General features: G+C 36.1%; 3 protein-coding genes across 4 annotated transcripts; 1 reads left to right on the top strand and 2 right to left on the bottom strand.

Moving 5' to 3' along the window:
- Positions 1–1,150: 1,150 nt before the first annotated feature.
- LOC120208294 (malate dehydrogenase) lies at positions 1,151–4,191 on the top strand. Its single transcript, XM_039207603.1, has 7 exons — positions 1,151–1,298; positions 2,030–2,188; positions 2,313–2,488; positions 2,938–3,203; positions 3,306–3,441; positions 3,522–3,633; positions 3,919–4,191. Exons 1-7 carry the CDS (start codon positions 1,256–1,258, stop codon positions 4,011–4,013), a joined length of 987 nt encoding a protein of 328 aa, XP_039063534.1. The 5' UTR covers positions 1,151–1,255; the 3' UTR covers positions 4,014–4,191.
- On the bottom strand, positions 4,066–14,619 carry LOC120208306 (serine/threonine-protein phosphatase PP1-like). 2 transcript variants are annotated; one of them, XM_039207613.1, is made up of 4 exons: positions 14,099–14,618; positions 13,157–13,716; positions 12,891–13,060; positions 4,066–4,201 (listed from the first exon to the last, which is right to left on the bottom strand). In XM_039207613.1, the coding sequence occupies exons 1-4, from the start codon at positions 14,271–14,273 to the stop codon at positions 4,192–4,194; spliced, it is 915 nt and encodes a 304-aa protein (XP_039063544.1). In that variant the 5' UTR covers positions 14,274–14,618; the 3' UTR covers positions 4,066–4,191. The 2 variants fall into 2 exon arrangements, with proteins under 2 accessions (XP_039063544.1, XP_039063542.1); XM_039207611.1 differs by lacking the exon at positions 4,066–4,201 and adding an exon at positions 12,462–12,731 and having other exon boundaries at positions 12,839–13,060; positions 14,099–14,619.
- A 2,319-nt stretch (positions 14,620–16,938) lies between these two features.
- Positions 16,939–20,006, bottom strand: LOC120208284 (3-oxoacyl-[acyl-carrier-protein] synthase I, chloroplastic-like). The gene is made up of 7 exons (XM_039207597.1): positions 19,617–20,006; positions 19,130–19,488; positions 17,621–18,226; positions 17,436–17,549; positions 17,261–17,362; positions 17,119–17,185; positions 16,939–17,025 (listed from the first exon to the last, which is right to left on the bottom strand). The coding sequence occupies exons 1-7, from the start codon at positions 19,774–19,776 to the stop codon at positions 16,958–16,960; spliced, it is 1,476 nt and encodes a 491-aa protein (XP_039063528.1). The 5' UTR covers positions 19,777–20,006; the 3' UTR covers positions 16,939–16,957.
- Positions 20,007–20,649: the final 643 nt, after the last annotated feature.

Raw genomic sequence — 20,649 nt, 5'->3', positions numbered from 1 at the left:
AAGGGATAAACAACTTTTAATCCCTAAAACATTTTAAAACCTGGTCCATGACTTTTTTTTCCCAATGGACTCTTAAATTTGGATTTTTGACCCATTTTTTTAGTAATCAAAAGACTACAAATAAAAAAGTCGTCAAATTCATGGATTAATAGAGATCGAAATAAAGTTTAGCAATCCCCAATTACATTAAATCCAAGTTATAATTAACGATGAACATTTGACCGAACTTATGCTATATGATCGTTTTTTTAAAATCGGGTTCATGTGGATATTTTTCATTTAATTCGACCCGATATAAATATTTATAATATATTTTTATTTGAAAATGTATATATTATAAAAATTACTCTTAAATTTGTAAAGAACAATTATATTATTATTTTCACTCAAACCAAATTAAATATTTTTCACTTTAAATTTAAAGACAATCTATCTGACCTTATATTTTTACTTAAGAAATCAGATTGGATTTCTAATTGAATAACTCTTCCCTGAACTCGATTCAAACCAAATGATAAATGAAAAAAAGATTATATTGGGATCAAATTTAAATAAAATTTTGATTTGACACAACCAACCTGACCATAAACATCCCAGTTTTAACGGCGACAAGCACGACGGTCCCCACTTTCTCACGCTATCTGTGCGGTGGACTCTATAAACTTTATTCTCTCTAACTTCCAAACGACGACGTTAAGCACACAGTTTTGCAAAACTAAAACCCTCTTGTTTTGAAGTCTAATTCAGTTTTTAGTCCCTATTTTATGTTACAATTTTAATTTCAATCATTCAGTTTGTCATAATCCAGTCTTTCTATGTTTATAATATTAATAGGAAGTCCAAATAGATAACATTAATAATTATAACATTAAAGTAATGAATGAAATTTCATTTATGGTTATTCGATAACATAGTTAGAGTCATGTAAAAATCTAATAAATCATGTTTAATCAATTTTGATCACTTTAATAAGAATAAGTAATAACATGTAACATTATAACAAAAGATGATTAAATTATGATAAACTAAAAATATAAGTTATACATGATAACATAGTGAAGGGACTAAAACTAGAATTAGACCATTGGTTTTATCACCATTTCCCTCGGTATGTTCATTTCGTGGCTGATAAATATCGTCGATTCTTCGCGTATTGTTCTCATCCAGTGCCCCTCAGCTCATAGTCATTTGTCAGTCTCTCTACTGAACTCTTGCTAAACGACATCGTTCTTTTGTTATCCTCCGATCTTCATCAATGGCGAAAGAACCAGTTCGCGTCCTCGTCACCGGAGCTGCAGGTAATGTTATGGTTCCAATAATCAGATCTTTTACTTAAACATCTGTCGGTTGAAATCTAGTATTCAGATCTAGTGATTTTAGTTGGATGAACCCGATCTCTGTTTTCCAGATCTAGCTAATCGCGATCTAAACTTCAACTGTTTTTTTAGATGTTTCGATTGATCTGACAGTTGTTTGGATTAGAAAAAATGATCTAAAATTAGATTTTACTGAAAAGTATTTTAATCTGCCATGGATCTGTGCTTAGTAGCTCAAAGTATTGACCGTAGAAGCTTATATGGTAAGTGATGGAGAAAGTGCTTTAACATTTGAAATTTTTGAATATCTTGCTAGTGTGGAAAGTAAATATGTTGAGTTGCTAAGATCATAAACAAACAAACAAACAAATAAAATCAATCAATAAATAGAAAGTGTATTTTACATGCTCCGTAATGATATATGCGTTGTTTTGTTCATACTTGAAAATACAGGGATCTTCCATGTATAATTGACATTAAAAAGTTAGTACTAGTGAGTTGAACTGAATTCGGACATATGAGAATATGGCCCTTTAAGGATCCTCTAAATACATGAAAAATTTCAAAAAAAATAGAACTGTGCTGGACACACAAATATATAATGGGTGCTCGCACCCGAGTCTGAGCAACATAGCTTAGACTCGCTGATCATTTTTTTTTTGGGTTTTCTAAAATTGCTTATTGAAAAATCATTTTTGTTGTTGTGTTTGCAGGACAAATTGGGTATGCTCTTGTTCCCATGATCGCTAGGGGAATCATGTTGGGTGCTGACCAGCCCGTTATCCTTCACATGCTTGATATCCCTCCTGCAGCAGAGGCTTTAAATGGTGTCAAAATGGAGTTGGTGGATGCTGCATTTCCGCTTCTAAAAGGTATATGTGTTCATGATCGTGTTGTTTGAGTTTTGAATGTTGTCATCGAGCAATACTTAAAATTATTAAATTTGTATGAATATGTTGTATGGTTTGTGATCTAACCTTTTGTTGTTTCGGTCAGGTGTTGTTGCTACAACCGATGTTGTTGAGGCATGCACTGGAGTCAGTGTTGCTGTCATGGTTGGTGGTTTCCCAAGGAAGGAAGGAATGGAAAGGAAAGATGTTATGTCGAAGAATGTGTCTATTTACAAGTCTCAGTCTTCTGCCTTGGAACAGCATGCAGCTCCAAACTGCAAGGTGAGAAAATAATGTTTCAACATTAAATTTCTTGCATTTTTGGTCACCTGCGAAATGAAAAATCTCAGTTTTTGTGTTTAACTCTAGTTTCCTGCACAAAATATTTGAAAAATAGGTCTTAAGTTTTTGTTCTTCTTCGCCTATAAAGATTGGGGAAATATAATTTGCTGCAAATATGAAGCTGTGTCTTGAAGCCTCGAACTGTCGGTACTGTATTTTGTGGGTTGTTACTGATTTGGCAGGAATGGACAATAGTATTCTCTTATAACTTCTTAAAATTGTATTAAATGGATTACTTTGTTTTCTATCAATTATGCAATGTCACACATATCCTCTCATGGGGCCTTCGATGTTCTTTGCTGGAACTCAAAAGTTTCTAAATTCATGGATTAATATTTTGTTTACTGTTCAATCTTACACGTTTTTTGTGCATTTCATGCTTGTTTCAGGTTCTTGTTGTTGCTAACCCTGCCAACACCAATGCATTGATCCTGAAGGAATTCGCACCTTCAATCCCTGCTAAGAACATTACCTGTTTGACAAGGCTGGATCATAACAGGGCATTAGGTCAAATCTCAGAGAGACTAAATGTCCAAGTTTCTGATGTTAAGAATGTGATTATTTGGGGTAATCACTCATCAACTCAATATCCTGATGTCAATCATGCAACTGTCGGGGGCAAGCCTGTTCGTGAGCTTGTTAAGGATGATGAATGGTAAGTAGAGTCACGCTAAAAGAGTTGGTTCTGTGACGAAACGGGTATATTCTAACCGTGAGAAATTTGAGACCTCATTATGAAATTATTGATTTGTTGTAGGTTGAATGGAGAATTCATCACAACCGTCCAACAGCGTGGTGCTGCAATCATCAAAGCAAGGAAATTCTCAAGTGCTCTATCTGCTGCTAGTGCTGCTTGTGATCACATACGCGATTGGGTCCTTGGAACTCCCGAGGTTGACAATGTTGTTGATCGGTTCTTTTTCTAATGATATTTGATACGGTCACAATCTGATTGGCTTTTTTGCTTTATTAGGGCACATGGGTTTCTATGGGGGTCTACTCTGATGGTTCATACAATGTACCTGCGGGGGTCATTTATTCCTTCCCGGTTACTTGTAAGAATGGAGAATGGACAATTGTCCAAGGTAAGAATGCATCAAAATACGACCCCCGTTATTTGTGTGAATTTTGGCTAGTCTTCTGCCGACATGTGTCTAATACAAATTAGAATTAATGCTTTTGAAAATGTACTCATTTTTGTGTGCCTCCCTTTCGAACACCTTCTGATTCCAAAAGCATAAGCCATCATTTGTTACTAACTGCTGACACTTATAGTTTAATCTGTACAACTTCTAAGGAATTTTGGAGATTTGTGGATACCATGTGCAAATATGAGTTTCCTTATTTATTTTCTTTCAACTTTTTCTTAGGGCTGGCTATTGATGAGTTCTCAAGGAAGAAGTTGGACTTGACCGGAGTGGAGCTCACTGAGGAGAAGGAATTGGCGTACTCGTGCCTCTCGTGAACGCATTCATCACTTCTATAATGTGTTTGAAAGAGGGGAGTGTTCTGCCTTAGTATGGTTTAGCTGCAGTTTTGAATAAGAAGCATTCTATATGAACTGTTAATGATCGGTTAGCTGCATCCTCGGATCGTTCTCTGTCATAAATGTTATTTTGATCATGGATATTTTGGATCTTTTATTAGATAATCCTGGATGTTAGCTTCGATTTTGAATGGGATAAGTGAGACTATTGTCGACTGTATCGAAGTTGATGTTTTTTGCTCAAGTTATGTGTTTATTGCGAATATCTGGAGCTTCATGTTCGTATTTGCTAATAAATCCCTTGAGATTCGTAGTAGGTGTTTGATAGCAATGGAGTTGTGGGCGTGATGGATGTTACTGAATCCATAGCGCTCCCTCTTGCCATGCTTTGCCTTATCTCCCTAATGTGTACTAAATAAAATATTAAGAATTCCCCTCAATTGTTACCAAAGAACTTAAGCTGAAATTAGGATCATCTTCATCGTCAAAATCTTGTTCACTCGATCGCCTGGTTCTCTGAGGTGGTTTCATCTGAAAGAAAAAAAGGAAAAGATGCATGTTATGAAGTGATGTGTGAAAAGTTTCGCTTCTCGATCTGGATGAGCACACTCACTGGCCATTGGCAGCTAAGCCTCCACCCGTGGACCGCGCCGGGCCAAAATCAGATCTTCCATCTGCAAACAGGCAGGATACTGAATCAAATCACTTCTAATTAATTTTTTTTGGCATAATCACGTCTAATTTCTTTTTGGCATAATGACAAATAGCACTAAAGTTTGTGCACTTTTTTAACATTTTATTATAATGTTTCAATAACTAAACATATGTGAATATTATCAGTAATATGTATTGATCGTTAGTCAATTAATGATTTTCATTCAATAAGATCTATTTTGATTAAAAATTAAATGTTGGAGGTTAAAATATTTCAAAAAAAAAAATTGAAGATTAAGTAATCATTTATGCAAACATTGAGGAGTCATTCTAGCATTCTATCATTTATTAAGAATAAAATTGAATTTATAGATTAACATTACAAGTGTCCAAAATATATATGGGACACTCAATCTCGAACCAAGCCAGAGAATTATAAGTGTCCATTGAGCCAAATTATGAGCTACAGTATTCGCCTTTCTTTTAATAAAAGATGTACGAAAACCCGGATTCAATCGTAGTTGAACCAAAGATTGACGTAAAAAGAAAACCCGTCACAGATAGATCGTGGCGCGGTATAGCAAGGGCGTTCACCACGTTCATCGCATAATAACTCGCCATTCGGATGCCCTCTGCAAAAGTGTGTGCCTCCACAATTTCAGCATTTGAGCACCTGGTTACCTGCTTTGCGTGTCCTGCGATAGCTAGCCCGTGATGATCCCTTACAACAATTCCCACCGCCGCATGCTTGGTTTCAGCCACTAAAGCCCCATCAACATGTAGCTTAACGACACCAGCAGAAGGTTTAGTCAAACGAGGCTGTTGATGCACTCCATGTTACAAACCAACGCTCCATTATGAACCTGTTGAAAATCTACTTGCAGGCTTGCAGCAGTTTGGCATTTTCAACGAGAGATGCCCCTTGGAGCTTCCCCTCATGCACAACCTTATTCCGTCTATTCCAGATGTTCCAAAGGATGACCACAAAACGTGTAAAATCTCTCTTGTCTAGAATTTCCATAGTAAACAGCACCCAATGTCGATTCCAGATGTTCCAAAGGATGACCACAAAGCGCATGCAACACGGTCTCCTGGTCCTGATGACACATTTTGCAACGCCGTCATCCAAACCCGCCACCCAAACAGCTTCCCCTATCAAAGGAGTTTTGAAAATAGCTCTTATCTCAATTGACGTAGGGACCTTATATCCTAGCTCTTTTGACAGGGCCTGTTTTCAGATCATTACGAACTGTAAAGTTCGTGTGGAAGAATCCTTTGTTTTGAAAGTCGGGGATCATTCTTTTTCAGTATATATGTCCGAGATAGATCCTTGCTTTAGCCCAGATTCCGTCTGGGAGGATTCGTCTGCATTGGATACTACAGTTGCTTCCCCGCTTCACTCGGAGGGGGAGCTCGATGGTGTCTCGCCAGAAAAGTCTTCCGAGGTTGCGGTTTGTGTTGGAACGTTTTCACGAGTTAATTCTGATTCCACTAATATTAAGGAAGTACAGCTTGAAACACGAGCGTCTAGTGATGGCACGCATACTGAGGGTGGAACGTGTGGTTCAGGTGCCGAGGTAGCAGGAGATGGCCCTTGTTCCGAACAGGTATGGGCTGTTAAAGCTGTGTCCCCGACAGTCCAAAATGGTGTTGCTGCGCATGGGACTGATTGCCAGAAGAGTGGCACTTTCCCGACAGTTTATAATGGGGCATATTCGCTTGGCCAGAGGAGTGGAGATCTTAACATTTTGGAGGGAGATGGTGGGATACACGTGGCCTCAGGATTGGATGTGTGTGTTTCTAAAGTTGATAATGCACGACACATGTTTCTTGATGTTAGTGGTAGGGGTTTTTCTTCAAAAAGAATTGGTGGCCTACGGCATACCAATTTATTATTCAATTCTGAAAGGTCCTTGGAGTCTCATATTGTGGATTCGGTTAGTGGGGCAGCTGTGCGGGAGCATGCTATCAAAGTGGTGGGAATTTTCAGGCCTTGGAGAGTGCTAGTAGGGCGCACGTTGGGTCTAAGGATGTAATCAAAGGTAACGTGCAGTTGCCAATTGTGCCGATCACGCCTACTGATGGAATTAAGGTATTGGTGGCACACGAGGAAGTGCTTGCTGGTCAGGGGATATGGCTATCGAAATCTGAGAAAGTGGGGGTACACAAGGAAGTGCTGGTTCACGATAAGAGAGGGGCAGAAGAAGACAACAGGAAAAGGTGTGAACCTGCATGTGCTTTTGTGGGTAATACTGGGCGCCAGAAACAAAGAACTTTGGAGGAGAGAAATGCAATTTTTAGTTCTCTCCGAAACTTTCAAGAAAAATTTTCGGCTAATCAAAGGAAACCTCGTTAAAGTCGAAGCAAGAGTTCTCAGAGGTAGGTTAAGGCAGTGGAAGTTGTGGAACTACCAGGTGACTCCTTTCTATTTTTCTGTATGGAGTTGGTAGTTCGGTTGGCCTCTGTCGACAAGTCGAGCAAGAAGAGGCAGTAAGGCGGAAGCTGATTCTTGTACTCTTTTAGTGCGGATGTTCAGGGTTTTGTTTTTGATTTTGCCTTTTATGGATTGAGCCAGCTGTGTTATTCGGTCTCTGTTTTAGCTGTTGTTTTTGTGCTGGTCGTCGGGCTAAGTTCAGGTGTTAAGTCTGGTCAGTCATTCTTCTGACTGTTGTTGTAGCATAGATGGTTTTCGCTGTGTTAGTGTGGTTGTGTAGGGTTTTTTCGATTATTTTTGGTTGTTTATTTATGTTGGGGGTGGCGACTTGGTTGTATCTTTTGAATCTTATGGTTAATGAAATCTTAGGGCACTCTTTTCCTCCTTCTGTTGATTAAGGAGCTTTTTTACAAGATCCTTTAATCAAGAAGGAGGTTTTTAACGAGGCCTTCAATTCCTATAAAAAATCATTCTTTGTTAAATCGGAATAAGTATCTCAAATTCTCAATTACATGTAACTTTTGAGACACTGCACAAGTGCACAATCATGGTGACCAACAATTCTTACCTCTACTGTCGCCATCCCCCCACAAGATGTCGACAATTCTCTGCATCGGATTGCGGCATTCAACTCGACAGTATGAATCAAATCATTAGCTCTCCAAATAATTGAACCAAAATATTTTTTTTGAGGTGGGACTCCTCTTACTCTCTGAATGACTGTTAATATGTCCTTCCTTTCAAATTAACGAATTACTTGTAACCCCTCAGACCGATGCAGGTAGCCCGATCCGATCTGGAGTGTCACATTAGGGCCACCGGAGCGACCCACTGTAAAATCTCAGAAAATTTAAAACTTTTTATCATAACATATAAACTCATAAAATCATTTATCAATATTCAGAAATAAAATAGATTTTCTGATTCGTATTTAAAACAAAATACAATTACATGCCCCCTAATCACATGTACCGTACTCTGCAAACAACACCGGAAGAACTCCCTTACAGAAGTCGATAGCTGCACTGATACAATTCTTTTAGCCTGAAAAGATGAGTAACAGAGTGAGCTTTAGAAAACTCAGTAATACAGAGCTACCAGATGATGCTGAAGAACGTGCAGATACAGATAAACATATATTTTCTTATTGGTTCCGAACATCCATAGACTTTTATACTGAGCGAAGATCCTACTGATATTTCAGATGGTAATGGACAATGAGCTTTCAGTTCAGAGAAATATTTCGGATGACTGGGTTCAGGAGATCAGAATAGGTTATCTAGTGTGTTCCCGTAAAACCAGTAAAAATATACAATTTTTTTAAAACATATTTTTATTTATAAAAACCATAGTAATCCCTTCCACCGAACACAACATGATGTATAGGTTCCCCAGAACCATACAACCCCGGCACAACAGTTAGGTCCTGAGCACAAAGTCGATGAGCCTGCATATATTCTTCCTCCAACAATAACCCCAAATAAAACATTTATCAAAAACCATAGTAAATTCCCCCATCCGAACACAACATAATGTGTACAAGCCCGGCACAACAGTTAGGCCCTGAGCACAAAGTCGATGAACCTGTAAGTATTCTTCCTCCAACAATAAACCCCACAGATCAAAACAGAATTCAGATAAGATATCAGAACATAATCATAACAGAAATCAGAACAAAATTCAGGTAATGTATCAGAACAGAATTCAAGTCGGAAATCAAATAAAATATTTATGTGATAAAGGAACACACTAGAGTTTATGAATATTATTCAGAGGTACATGATAATCTTAATAGGCAGAGACACATGGATCTTCAGTATATCGATAGAATGTCGGAATTCAGAATCACTATTGGAATAGTTTAATAAGTGACAGAATCATCAGTTATTCAGAATGTGACTTGAGCTGATAAGGAAGAAATGTAGATTCAGGACATTTACAGTCGGTGTCGATCTATCAGATTATTGAAATAACTCAAGTTTAACAACTCCCAAAACTAATGCATGTTGATCGGTCCATTCGTTGTCCTACCAGGTATTCACTCTTTAATACCAACAATTATTGTCCATAAATCAACTTTTGAGTCATCACTGAACATATCTTAAGGAGACAAACATATATTCTAATGGTATTTATTTCATTTTCACGCTTCCACGATATCATGAAATGTTGACGTACTTGATTTGTGGTTCATAATCCATAGGGATGATACATCATATAAGTTCATCCGAGTTTCCAACCTTATCCTAATCACTTAATTAATCCTCAGTCATTGAGGTTACTTAGTTCATTTAGCATTCAAGTCCATTCCAGTTACTTCAGGATTTTCCAGAGTAATTAAAACGCTCCTGAATTTCAGATACATATTGTACTTTCGTTCCATTCAATTTGGTCTTCATGGTTGATTTGTCGAACAAACGTCTAATTCTTAGTACTGAATGCGATTTAGAGTTGAGCTGAGCTAAATACTTCCAAAATTATCATCGAGCCAAACTTGAGAAGACGAACACACATTCAAGTAATATCTATGTCATTCAGGTATTGACATAGCTTTAGGGTTGATCTACTCACTTAAATTGTGTTCCATTACTTTTAAGGGTAGTACAACACCCATATTTACTTTGATTCCTTAATTAATCCAAAACATATACTTAGTATAGGCCATAAGGGTATTTTGGTTATTTTGGTGCTTAATTTTATTCCATTAATTGCAAAGCTTGAGGATATCTATTTATTCCTGGGCTTGGTGATATTCTTGGTCATTTTTATTCTAGGGGTATTTTGGTCAATTTACAGATCCAATGTATTACAAGCATTTCCTCCCATCTGATCTGATTATTTAATTTTAATGTAGCATATTTTTCAGTTCTTCCGAACAATTCTGACAAAAGAGCACCCTCAATAATTTATTCTTAGCTCAGAGATTTTCAGGTCAATTGCCTTCTCAAAAGTTACAAACATGTTATCAGAAATTTTCTGTACAAAGACGGATCTTAACCATTAAATTCGTAATTTATCGAGTTAAATATGAATTTTCAAATTACTTTCTCATTCAGGGTCAACTCGGACTATTTTTACCTCTCAATGGTATTTTCGTAATTTCTTAACCAGATAATTTCAGTATTAACTCTTAACAAACATACTTATAATTTGGAGATCCTATGGTTAATTGCTTTCCCGAACATTCTCTGATCTTGAAATGATTCTCTTAACAAACTCTTAGATTCTTGCTCAAATCCTCTTAAGTTAAAAATCAGTTATCCATATTTTCTAAGCAAAACTAGCATTTCTTGTGTATATAAGTAGTTTCATCAGATCAATATATATTTAAAACCTCTTATCCAACTTCCATAATCAAATATTGCCTTTTTATAGCATAAGAGTATTTTCGTAATTTCACCCTATCAGAGTATTTTCATCCAAGTACCTTTAACATTTAACCTTTGATAAAATAAATTATAAATTACAGATCCATGTTGATTTCTTTATCACAGAGCACATAACTTGTAATTTAATTCTAACAATTCCTCAATTTCCTATAACAGTCATCTGAACCATAATCAATTACTGAACCTTTTTACCGTATTCAGATTGAGTGTAGAAATTAATTAACTACACAAATGAGACCAACATTATCTTAATTATGCATTTATCAATATTCACATGTTACATAAAGCATAAAGAGGTAGTAAAATATTACCTCGATATTCGTGCCATACTGATCGACCATATAAATTCCATTCGAACGCCTTTGATCTTTAATTCAACTTCCAATATTTCCTCGTATCCATATCAACAGAAATTACATAAAAAACAGAGCTTAATTCTGAAAAACATATCAAATCGGGTGATAAATCAATCAAAAACAGTTTATCGGATTCGAGTTTTGCGAAACAGACCCCAAAAACGAATTCGAAACGTCAAATACATAAAATATGACTTTTCAAATTTTTTGACTTTTCGGTCAAAGTCAAAGTCAACGGGTTTGACTGACAATTTTGAGGTATTCGGATCCAAATTTCGAGGCATTCAGGTCTGAATTTCGAAAAACAGACTGCGAAATCGGACTCAGAACGTCGAAAACGTTAGGATAGGTATACCTGATCAAAGTCAAATGTCTTTCAACGCCGGTCAAAGTTCTGGTCAACAGTGGTCAATGTCGGTCAACGGTCAACAGTCGACCGTTTTACACAAATATCACCCTAACATAAATTAATTACAAAATTAGTCACCTTCTATAAATATTTACAAAACTAACACCCGAATTTTTGACAAATATCACCATAATAGAAATTAATTACAAAATTAGCACCTCTATGCGCAGTGGCGGAGCGTGAACAGTGATAAAGTGTCAGAAAATTCCCGGAAAAATTCCTAAAAATTATTTTAAGGCATTTTAAGACACTTACCGAGTTTGGTTCACAATTTTGAACGGTGGAGAGCTCGATTCCGAAACATTGAAAGCTTCAACTTTTTCACCCTCCACGCGCCGGCGACGACGGAGAAACGGAGGACACCGACGGACTCGGAACGATGCAAGAAACACGATGGTGCGGGAGGTGTCGAAAATGGATGGTCAGATCGTCGTGAATCGACGAAAAACCAACTGTAATCGAGTTAATACCGACGATACTTTCGACTGAAATTAACGACGAACGACGATGATTCACGACGAAAGGTTTGAGGGGTTTTGTTCATCAGTCGACAACAACCATGATGGTGGTTTCGGTTCGTCGATCAGAGGTCGGACGGTGAGTAGATTGGAGTTCAAAGAGGGGTTGACGGGGAAGGGAAAACTGGGAAATAATCTAGAAACCGCGCACGTGGAAAGGGGTTTATATTTTCTACTAAAGAAAAATGATCAAATCATAAGTTTAGCTACTGAATTTTTTACACTTGTTAAAACGGTTTGTGAACTTTGAAATTTTATAATTTAATCCAAAATTTCAATTAAATTCACCACTTTAAAATTTCTACAATTTAGCCTCTAAATTGGGGTGTTACATTACTAATAAACTTACGCATCAGCTTCTTCGAGTAGTTTTATTACGTGTTAAAATTGTGTGACCCAAATGTTGTATCTTTGTTTCTTTTACTTTGCAATTGTATCTTTGTTCCATCTGTTCTGTTCTATTAATCTGGTTCTGATTCCAAATTGACCTGAAGAACTTTCGACATATCTGTTTCAGGTTGTTTCGCTTTCTTGGCGACCAAGGCAGTGTACAGAGTGGTTTCGGGCTTTTCCATTCTCCAGTAATACGTGATCAAAGCCGGGAATGCTCCAAACATCAAGATAATCTTTCCAACCACAAGTGTGTGAAACTAATTCATAAGAAATAATGCACAAAATGAGTAAATCATCAATCCCTCTTTCACTTTCATCCATTGATTACAATAAAAAAAGCAGAGGTTAAATACAAAGATGAGGAGAGGGAAAGAGGGGGACTCTATTGAAACTAATATATAACAAAGGGTCTTTGAAATCACCAGATTTCATAAGAGTTTTTCTTTGTAAAATCTTCCAAATCTTCCCTTTGATGGCAGCCAACTTGCTCTTGATATCTCCACCAGTTTGAAGCCTCTTATTATACTTTTGCTCCAAGAAATGACTGGCAAAAAAGAAAAATTCAAGCACCAAGTAAGAGAGCTATCGGTTTTGTGTACGTGTCCGACACAGGAAATTGCAGAAACTATGGACAAGGAATTTTGAGTATACTCTGATTCTCGATGGAGGTGTAGGAGACTTGATTGAAGTCAATGTCCCGAACCCGAATTTTGGTTTCTTGTCTGCAGGCTTTAGTATTTGGAATGAACACATTAATGTTTCATCCACGCTCATCATGGCAGCGGCATTGTCGAATTCTCCACAGTAATTTGGTGCTGAAAATATGGTTACAAGTTGCCTATTAGCAAAGAACTCGTATCCGTCTTCGACGACCTGCAAGCAAGCGTATAGATTCTGGTTATCAAGATATAAGAAGCTGAAACTATAACCATTTATACCAAATGATTCAATGCAAACTGGTTATGAAACCTGGTGTGCTCGGCAAATTAAATCAAGATCAAGCCTCTTCAGACAATCAATCACCCTATCAGCACCAAATATATATGAAACTCCCCTGTCATTAGCCCCCCAGCCTTGAATGTCTTTACTAGGATCAGACCATAGGAAATCACATAGTAAGCCAGATTCTGGAACATCCACAGGCCGCTTTAACTTCCTAATCTGGTCTAAATTGCATAGCTCCGGCGACAGTCCGCCATGCATGCAGAATATCTTTTCTTCGATCAGGGCCGCTACGGGGAGGCAGTTGAAACAATCGGTGAACACCTTCCAGAGCCGGACATTAAATCTCCGTTTGCACTCGTCGTAGAAATCGTAGATACGGTTCACAGATGCGCATTCGTGGTTGCCCCTGAGCAGGAAGAAGTTCTCCGGATATTTGATCTTGTATGCAAGGAGAAGACAGATGGTTTCGAGACTTTGCTTTCCCCGATCAACGTAATCTCCTAAGAACAAGTAATTGGCAATGGGAGGGAAGCCTCCATTTTCGAACAGCCTCAGGAGATCCGAGTACTGGCCATGAATGTCTCCTGGTAATTCATGACGATGTAGATTCAGTATTATGTATGATATGTAACCATAACATCTTTAAAACCGGAACTTAACTTAATTGGTTCATACAATAACATCGATATAAACATCAAGGTTCAAGATTTTGATACTTAAACAAAGAACTGAAAAGATCAAACATTGCAGAAAATCTATATGCATTCGATTTCGTGAACATAAACATCAGTCAGCAACTCCGACAAACAGGTCATAGGATGCCAAATTCAGAACATTTTCAGTGACAAAACATACATCAAGACACACCAAAAAACAAGCTACTTTGCAAATTCAAACACGTAAACAAGAAGCAAACCACTTCATTAAAATCAAACTTTAAACAGAGTGAGAAATTAAAGAAGATACCACAGATCTTAATAGGTGCTTCAAGCTCCAACAGAATGGGCTGCATCAAGAAGATGTCTTTAGAAACAAGACAAAGCTGTCTTATTTCAGACTCAGAAAGCTGGACTTGCTTCCCTGGTTTCCCTCTAACTTCAAGCAACCTATTGATTATACCATCAAGAACCCTTGTTTCCATAGTCTCCAAAACAACAACAAGAAGAGCAACAGGAAGCTAAGAAGATTATTACAAGGCAAAGTGAAAGAATAAAGAAACAAAGAAGGTTTACATTTCACCACCTACAATGCTATGATCTTCTTTTGAGAGTGAAAGAGAATAATTTGTTCTTTCTTTTTGAAGAATATAGTGGTTGTTCTTGGTGCAGAAAAGAATGGTCGATCGTTGGTTCTTTGAATTAGAAAGCAGCCATGAGAATATATTCTTCAAGTTCTTTCCTTTTTCTTTCGAAAAAGAAAAATCATGGAAAAGAATGATAAGAAGAAGAATAATAAGAGAGGGTGTGTAACAAAAACGATGGAATTTCAAAAACCGAAACAAAAACCAGATAAAGCAAAAGAAGTGTACAAAGTAGGTCAAATGGACCCCTACGAAAAATAATGCAGCTCATGAAATTAAGGATGATAAAATTAATTCAAAATAAATATAAATTCTAATTTTATTATTTGCTACATTTGTTCATTTTTTATTTTGTTTTGAGATGATAATAAATTTATTTTCTTTATATTCAAATAAAAATAATAAAAAATATTATTTATACATAAACTTAAATAGTTTAAATTAAAATGAAAATGTAATTAAAGATATTTTAAAAGGGTAATTAAATATTTAAATATAAATTATAATTCAATATTTAAATTATTAATATAATAATAAAATATTTTCCTACGTTTAATAATAAATAATTTAAAATACTAAGATAATTGGTATCTATAAATTTAAAATAATAAAATATTTTCCTACGTTTAATAGTAGATAATGACAATCGTAAATCAGAGTCAAGCAATGTGAGAAAACTATCTATGAAGACAAACCACGTATCCAAATTCAATCAGAGGGTCCAAAACAGGGAAGAATAACATGATAACAAATGAGCGTCATATTGATCAGTCAAAGATATGGCAAATCTAACCATAAAAAAATATAAACAAAAATAACAGTCAAATCACCCGAAAACATGTAAAAAATAAATTTAAGGAAATTTTTTGACAAATGACAAAGGTTGATAGTTGAAGGTGAGGGAGGATTCCAATAGATTACCGCTGATATAATTATTTTACAATATGAGGCAGTGAGGCTGCCCACATGTTTAGCATTATTTTTTATCCTTTACCTATATCACATTTTTATTTATTTTAGAACGACTTCTTTGAAAAGTCAATGGATGCATAATCTTTACCCAATTAACACACCTTTGTATGAATTGTGCTCTAAAATTCATCAACTCAACATTGATTAACAATTCAATTACACTAATTGATTTGATTTTAGCATTAAGTAATTTCAATTAGATGAGTTTCTAACACATAATTCAAAACCATTCCATGTATGTATGCAATATTTAATTTTATTTACTGGTGTAATTCAGTTCTAACTTTCGAGAGTGCAGTTAGATACCATTTTTTTTCTTTTTTTACAATTAAGTACCTAATATATTTTTTAGTTTTTCACTTGTTCATACTTAGAATTTTAATATGTAACATTAGGTATTCAACTTTTATTTATTTTTTGGTATAATTAAATACGTAACATTTTTTAAAATTATATGTATTCATATCTAGAATTTAATGTCTAACTTTTGGATATGTAACACACATTAACTCTTTAATTAAACAATTTTAAATTATAAGTATAAACAAATCATAATTGAACATATGTAATTAAAAAAATTCAACAACCTAATTACACCATTAAAAAAAGTTAGATACCCAATTGTACAAAAAAATTGGATAGGCCATTATTACTAACCCACTACTTCGATTTTCATGGAGCATCTGAATCTTGTGGCAAAGAAGAAGCCAACCCAATATTATCAAGATAAAGCAAAGCCACTTAAATCAACAATGCATGGCCCGTCGACGGTCGAAGTCAACGTACTTCGGTCCCCTTACTAGTAAGTTAAATGACACTGAATCGATGAATTTAACGTCGTCTTCTATTCCCTGAAAAAATCGTCACTTTCTAATAGTCTTTTGACAGTTAAATTATACACCAATAGATTCTTCTATCATTGGATCATGGCGTATTCAGGATATGTCGTTCTCTTTGTCAAGTGAGAGACTCTTCTATCATTGGGTTTAGAGAAATAATATTTTAATTACCAAGAATGAGGAAACACGAGGCTTTTTCTTCCTTTCTTTACTTCTTTCTTTTTTTTCTTCTTTCTGATGGGTTTTTTACTTCTCCTTTGTGTAAGGATTTTGATTTGGTTAGGGCAAAAGATAAGGGTTAGTTGTTGGTATGATTTGACTGATGGTTCGGTGGTGAACTCGATAAATTAAGGTGATATCGATTTGTTGGTGTTTTTGTGGAGGCAATGATGGTTGACGTTGAAGGTGGTGATGAACTGAGTCGTGAACAACAAAGACGATGGCTACTAGTTCAGTGAAATGGAGGCTTGATTTGAATTTGAGGAATTAGAATAAGATGAGTAAAAGGACATTAAAATAATCCATATCATCATGCAATAGTTGTGAAAATTATTTATAATTGTATATTATAAGTTGTGAATCCACTTAAAAAACGATGAAGATATAGAAAAATGCCATTTATATTTTATTGAACAAAAAAACAAAGGGTAATAAATCCATTTCATGGATCCAGTTACAGGATCAAGTAAAGGCCCTGCAATATGAAAGTTTCTTTCATGGTTTGAAAGGAGCAAATACCACAACCGAGTTGTGTCCACCAAAGCCAAATGAATTAGAGATTGCTGCAGGAAAAGATAACGCCGATGAAAATGATAACACAGTAAAAGAGACATTAAGATTTAACGTGAAAAACTCTTTATAGAAAAACCACGTACCGATATTGACTTCATGCTGTTTCCTCACATTGGGAACGGTATCGATTGTCACATCAGGCTCCAAGTTCTTCATTGAAGAGATGATACAAGGTCATTGATAAAAAAATGATATGAATATGAGCAAGGTTTATGAGATTTTTACATCTTGATTAATGGTGGGATGCAGCCAACCAGATGTTATTGCTTTTATTGTTGCTATGGCTTCCAATCCTCCAGCAGCTCCAAGTCCATGCCCGATCATCGACTGCAACGCGAAACAAATCAAACCCTTTAGTCGTTAAGCTTTGTAATTAAAGAAAAATTGTTGTTTTGATCACCTTTGTCCCGTTCATTTTGATCTCAGAAGTGTTCTTGAAGACCTTTTTGATTGCATTAACCTCAGCCAAATCTCCAGCCAGTGTTGATGTTGCATGAGCATTTACATAGTTTACCTGCAAATTAATGGTGTTACAATGTTCATATTACAAATTGTTTCAAAGTTGGCTTCATTGTGAATTCTTGCCTCTTCAGGGGAAACTCCGGCATCTTCTAAACTTTTGATTATGCAGGACGAAACTCCGAACCCATCGGAACGGGGATCAGTCATATGATGAGCGTCGCAAGTGACGGCGCCGCCCAAGTACTCTGCAATTATGTTAGCCCCTCTTTTCATAGCATGTTCCAAGCTCTCCATAACAAGTATGCCACAGCCTTCCCCCATGACAAAACCATCACGGTCCTTGTCCCAGGGTCTGGATGCTCTATGGGGTTCATCATTTCTCTGAGACAATGCCCTGCAGGCTATGAACCCACCTATCCCGGTCGGCATGATAGCGGCCTCAGTCCCACCGGCTACCATGATGTCGGCTTCGCCCCTTCGAATGTGATTGGCAGCTGCATAAAAGCAGTAATTTGCAGTTGCACAAGCAGTTGAGATGGAATAATTAGGTCCCATTAAGCCAGTGTCAATAGCCAGTAATGCTGATCCCATGTTGGTGATGGAGTAAGGGATGAAAAATGGAGTGATCTTCCTGTATCCCTTCTGAATAAGAGCTTCCACACCATTGCTGAATGCTGTAAGCCCTCCCATCCCCGTCCCCACCAGCACCCCGATTCGAGTTTTATCCATCTATGGTGATGAGCAACAAAAGGGTTAATTTAGTTCTTGTTCAACGTAGGAAAAAGTATAGCGTAAACAACACCTACATCAGATATCACTAAACTTTAGGGATGTATCAATTTTATCACTAAACTTTTAAACAATTCATTTCTTGTCATTGTACTTTTTTGGCTGCGGCCGGCCACCAATCATCATCCCTCAACGATCCTTTTTTGTGGAAATAATGATATCAAAATATTCTTATTTCACTCTTCTTTCTTCTCATAAGATTGATTTTTCATAAAATCGACAAAATTAAACAACAAAAAATCTATCATTTTTATTCCTTAGATTTGAGAGATTTGGGGTGTTTATTCGAAAATCTTAATAGACAGAAGCATTATTTCGAGACGACACACAACATACCTCAAAATTAGTCTTCTCAGACAATAATTGGAGGAGATCGAAATAGTAGTACATTGAACCTTTAAATGAATTTTCGTCTATTTTGAGTGAGTTTTATGAGAAACCATCCTATGAGAAGAAATGGGTGAAATGCAAACGTTTTGATGCTAATCTTACTGCAAAAGATGACATGTGACAAAAAAAATGATTGGTTGTCGACTATGGTCGGAAAAGGACATTGACAAAAAGTGAACAATTTAGAAGTTTAGTATACAAAATTAATACAACCTTAAAGTTTAGTGCCTAAAACATCATTTTGAACATTAATAGTCGTATCAAAATGACGTCGTTCTGCTCACGTCATCACAATGATAAAAAAGATATGTTCATATTATCATGCCGTTAAAATTAAACAATCAAATGATATAATTAAAATCAAAATAAAAATTTAATGCTATAGTTAAAGAAATTAAAAGTTGAGTAATATCGATACACCAACTCGCGTAATTTGACAAAAAAAATACTTACTTTTTCAAGGACTTGAGAACCAAGGTTGGCGTCGTCGAGTGCCCTTCGTCCAGCAACTAAGCAGTACCTCCAGCAATCATCGAGACGACGATCGTTCTTACCATCGATGTATCCTTTCGACGAAAAATCACGAATTTGACCGGCGAATCGAACCGAATAACTTGTGGCGTCGAACCGATCAATCTGTGTGATCCCACTCTCACCAGCAAGAAGTTTGTTATAGAAGTGATCAATGTCACTGCCGAAAACCGACACTAGCCCCATTCCTGATATAACTATTCGTTTCTTGGGATCTTTTTCTCTTTTCGGAATCGAGACTGTTGGTGATGCCATGCCCCTGATTGTTTTTCGTTGTGGAGCTGAAAAAAGAGAGACTCGGTTAGACTTCAGGATTTTATGTCAGAGGACTAACTTCCAAATTTTAGAGTCGAAAATAGATTATCAATATAAAATATAAATAAATGTCTAAAATATATCATCCCAATACCTGAACAAGACAGTCTAGTCATCTCAGATGAAGGCAGCTGCATCCTCTCCATAGCTCTAAGACCATTGTACTGAGCCAGAGAAACTCCATTGCCACCTGCTTCTCGGTTTCTAAACAGGAAGCTTGAAGAACAAGAACCTGATATAACAATGCTTGCCATATCTTCACTTCTCTCTTTCTCTTTCTGTTTCCCTCTCTTAATCAAATGTGTTCTGAATTCAGAGATTTATGAGAAAGAAAAAGAAAGATACAAAATAAAAGTGGTGAAGAGATTGAGAAAGGACTTTGGGTTATCAATGACAGGAGAAGATGAGTTAAAAAAAAACAAAGAAACAGCTTGGCTTTTGTCTAACCAACAATTTTCCCGGTTTGTAGAATTCGTCACTGAGCTTATGAAACAAAACAACGGCGATAGGAACAAAGAAGCATGTTATCCTACGTTCATGTTGTTTTCGCCGCTCAACTACCCAGATCAACCATATATATATATATATTCTGAAAAATATTGTCATGGGAACAATTTTTCAGGCTTGTAGAATTCGTCACTAAGCTTTTATTCCAAAACATGAAACAGAACAATGACGATAGGACCAAAGAAGAAACATGACATATTGACATGTTATGTTCATATTGTTTTTGCCGCTCAACTACCCCAATCAACCACTTACGTATAGATATAAATTCCATAAAATCTGGGCCTAAACGAAAGCTTGATCATCAATTAGGAGGAGACCTCATCTGCAGGATGCATAGGCTTATCGGTGACAGGTGAGCTGACATCAAATCTTGCGTTAAATTCATTATGCCTGAACTGTTACTGGTAGAAGATTATTTGGTAATTATGTTTATTTAATTAATAATTACAATGAAATAAAGTTTTTGGGTGACTAAGTATTTGACTCTATAAATAGGGAGTATATCTTAATTTTTAAAATCACGAGAGAATAATTTTAGAGATATATAATCATTTTGTAGTCTTTGTAATTTTTGGAGTCTATATTGTAGATAAGTTTTATAAGCATATTGGAGAGTT

This window comes from Hibiscus syriacus, unplaced genomic scaffold, assembly GCF_006381635.1.
Source record: "Hibiscus syriacus cultivar Baekdansim isolate YM2019G1 unplaced genomic scaffold, ASM638163v2 tig00000538_pilon, whole genome shotgun sequence".
Lineage (NCBI taxonomy): Eukaryota > Viridiplantae > Streptophyta > Magnoliopsida > Malvales > Malvaceae > Hibiscus > Hibiscus syriacus.
The sequence above is the reverse complement of the archived record's forward strand: the minus strand, read 5'-3'. Positions and strand labels throughout refer to the sequence as shown.

Coding starts and splice junctions, on each gene's coding strand:
- LOC120208284 (XM_039207597.1), bottom strand. CDS start 19,776: ATGGCAAGCATTGTTATATCAGGTTCTTGTTCTTCAAGCTTCCTGTTT. Junction 18,227..19,129: donor GTTCTCAAGTCCTTGAAAAA/GTAAGTATTTTT, acceptor TCATCACCATAG/ATGGATAAAACTCGAATCGG. Junction 17,186..17,260: donor ATCCCACCATTAATCAAGAT/GTAAAAATCTCA, acceptor TCTTCAATGAAG/AACTTGGAGCCTGATGTGAC.
- LOC120208306 (XM_039207611.1), bottom strand. CDS start 14,273: ATGGAAACAAGGGTTCTTGATGGTATAATCAATAGGTTGCTTGAAGTT. Junction 13,061..13,156: donor TAATTTGCCGAGCACACCAG/GTTTCATAACCA, acceptor GCTTGCTTGCAG/GTCGTCGAAGACGGATACGA. Junction 12,732..12,838: donor CACCTCCATCGAGAATCAGA/GTATACTCAAAA, acceptor CTTTTTTGCCAG/TCATTTCTTGGAGCAAAAGT.
- LOC120208294 (XM_039207603.1), top strand. CDS start 1,256: ATGGCGAAAGAACCAGTTCGCGTCCTCGTCACCGGAGCTGCAG. Junction 3,442..3,521: donor GGGTCCTTGGAACTCCCGAG/GTTGACAATGTT, acceptor TTGCTTTATTAG/GGCACATGGGTTTCTATGGG. Junction 3,634..3,918: donor AGAATGGACAATTGTCCAAG/GTAAGAATGCAT, acceptor ACTTTTTCTTAG/GGCTGGCTATTGATGAGTTC.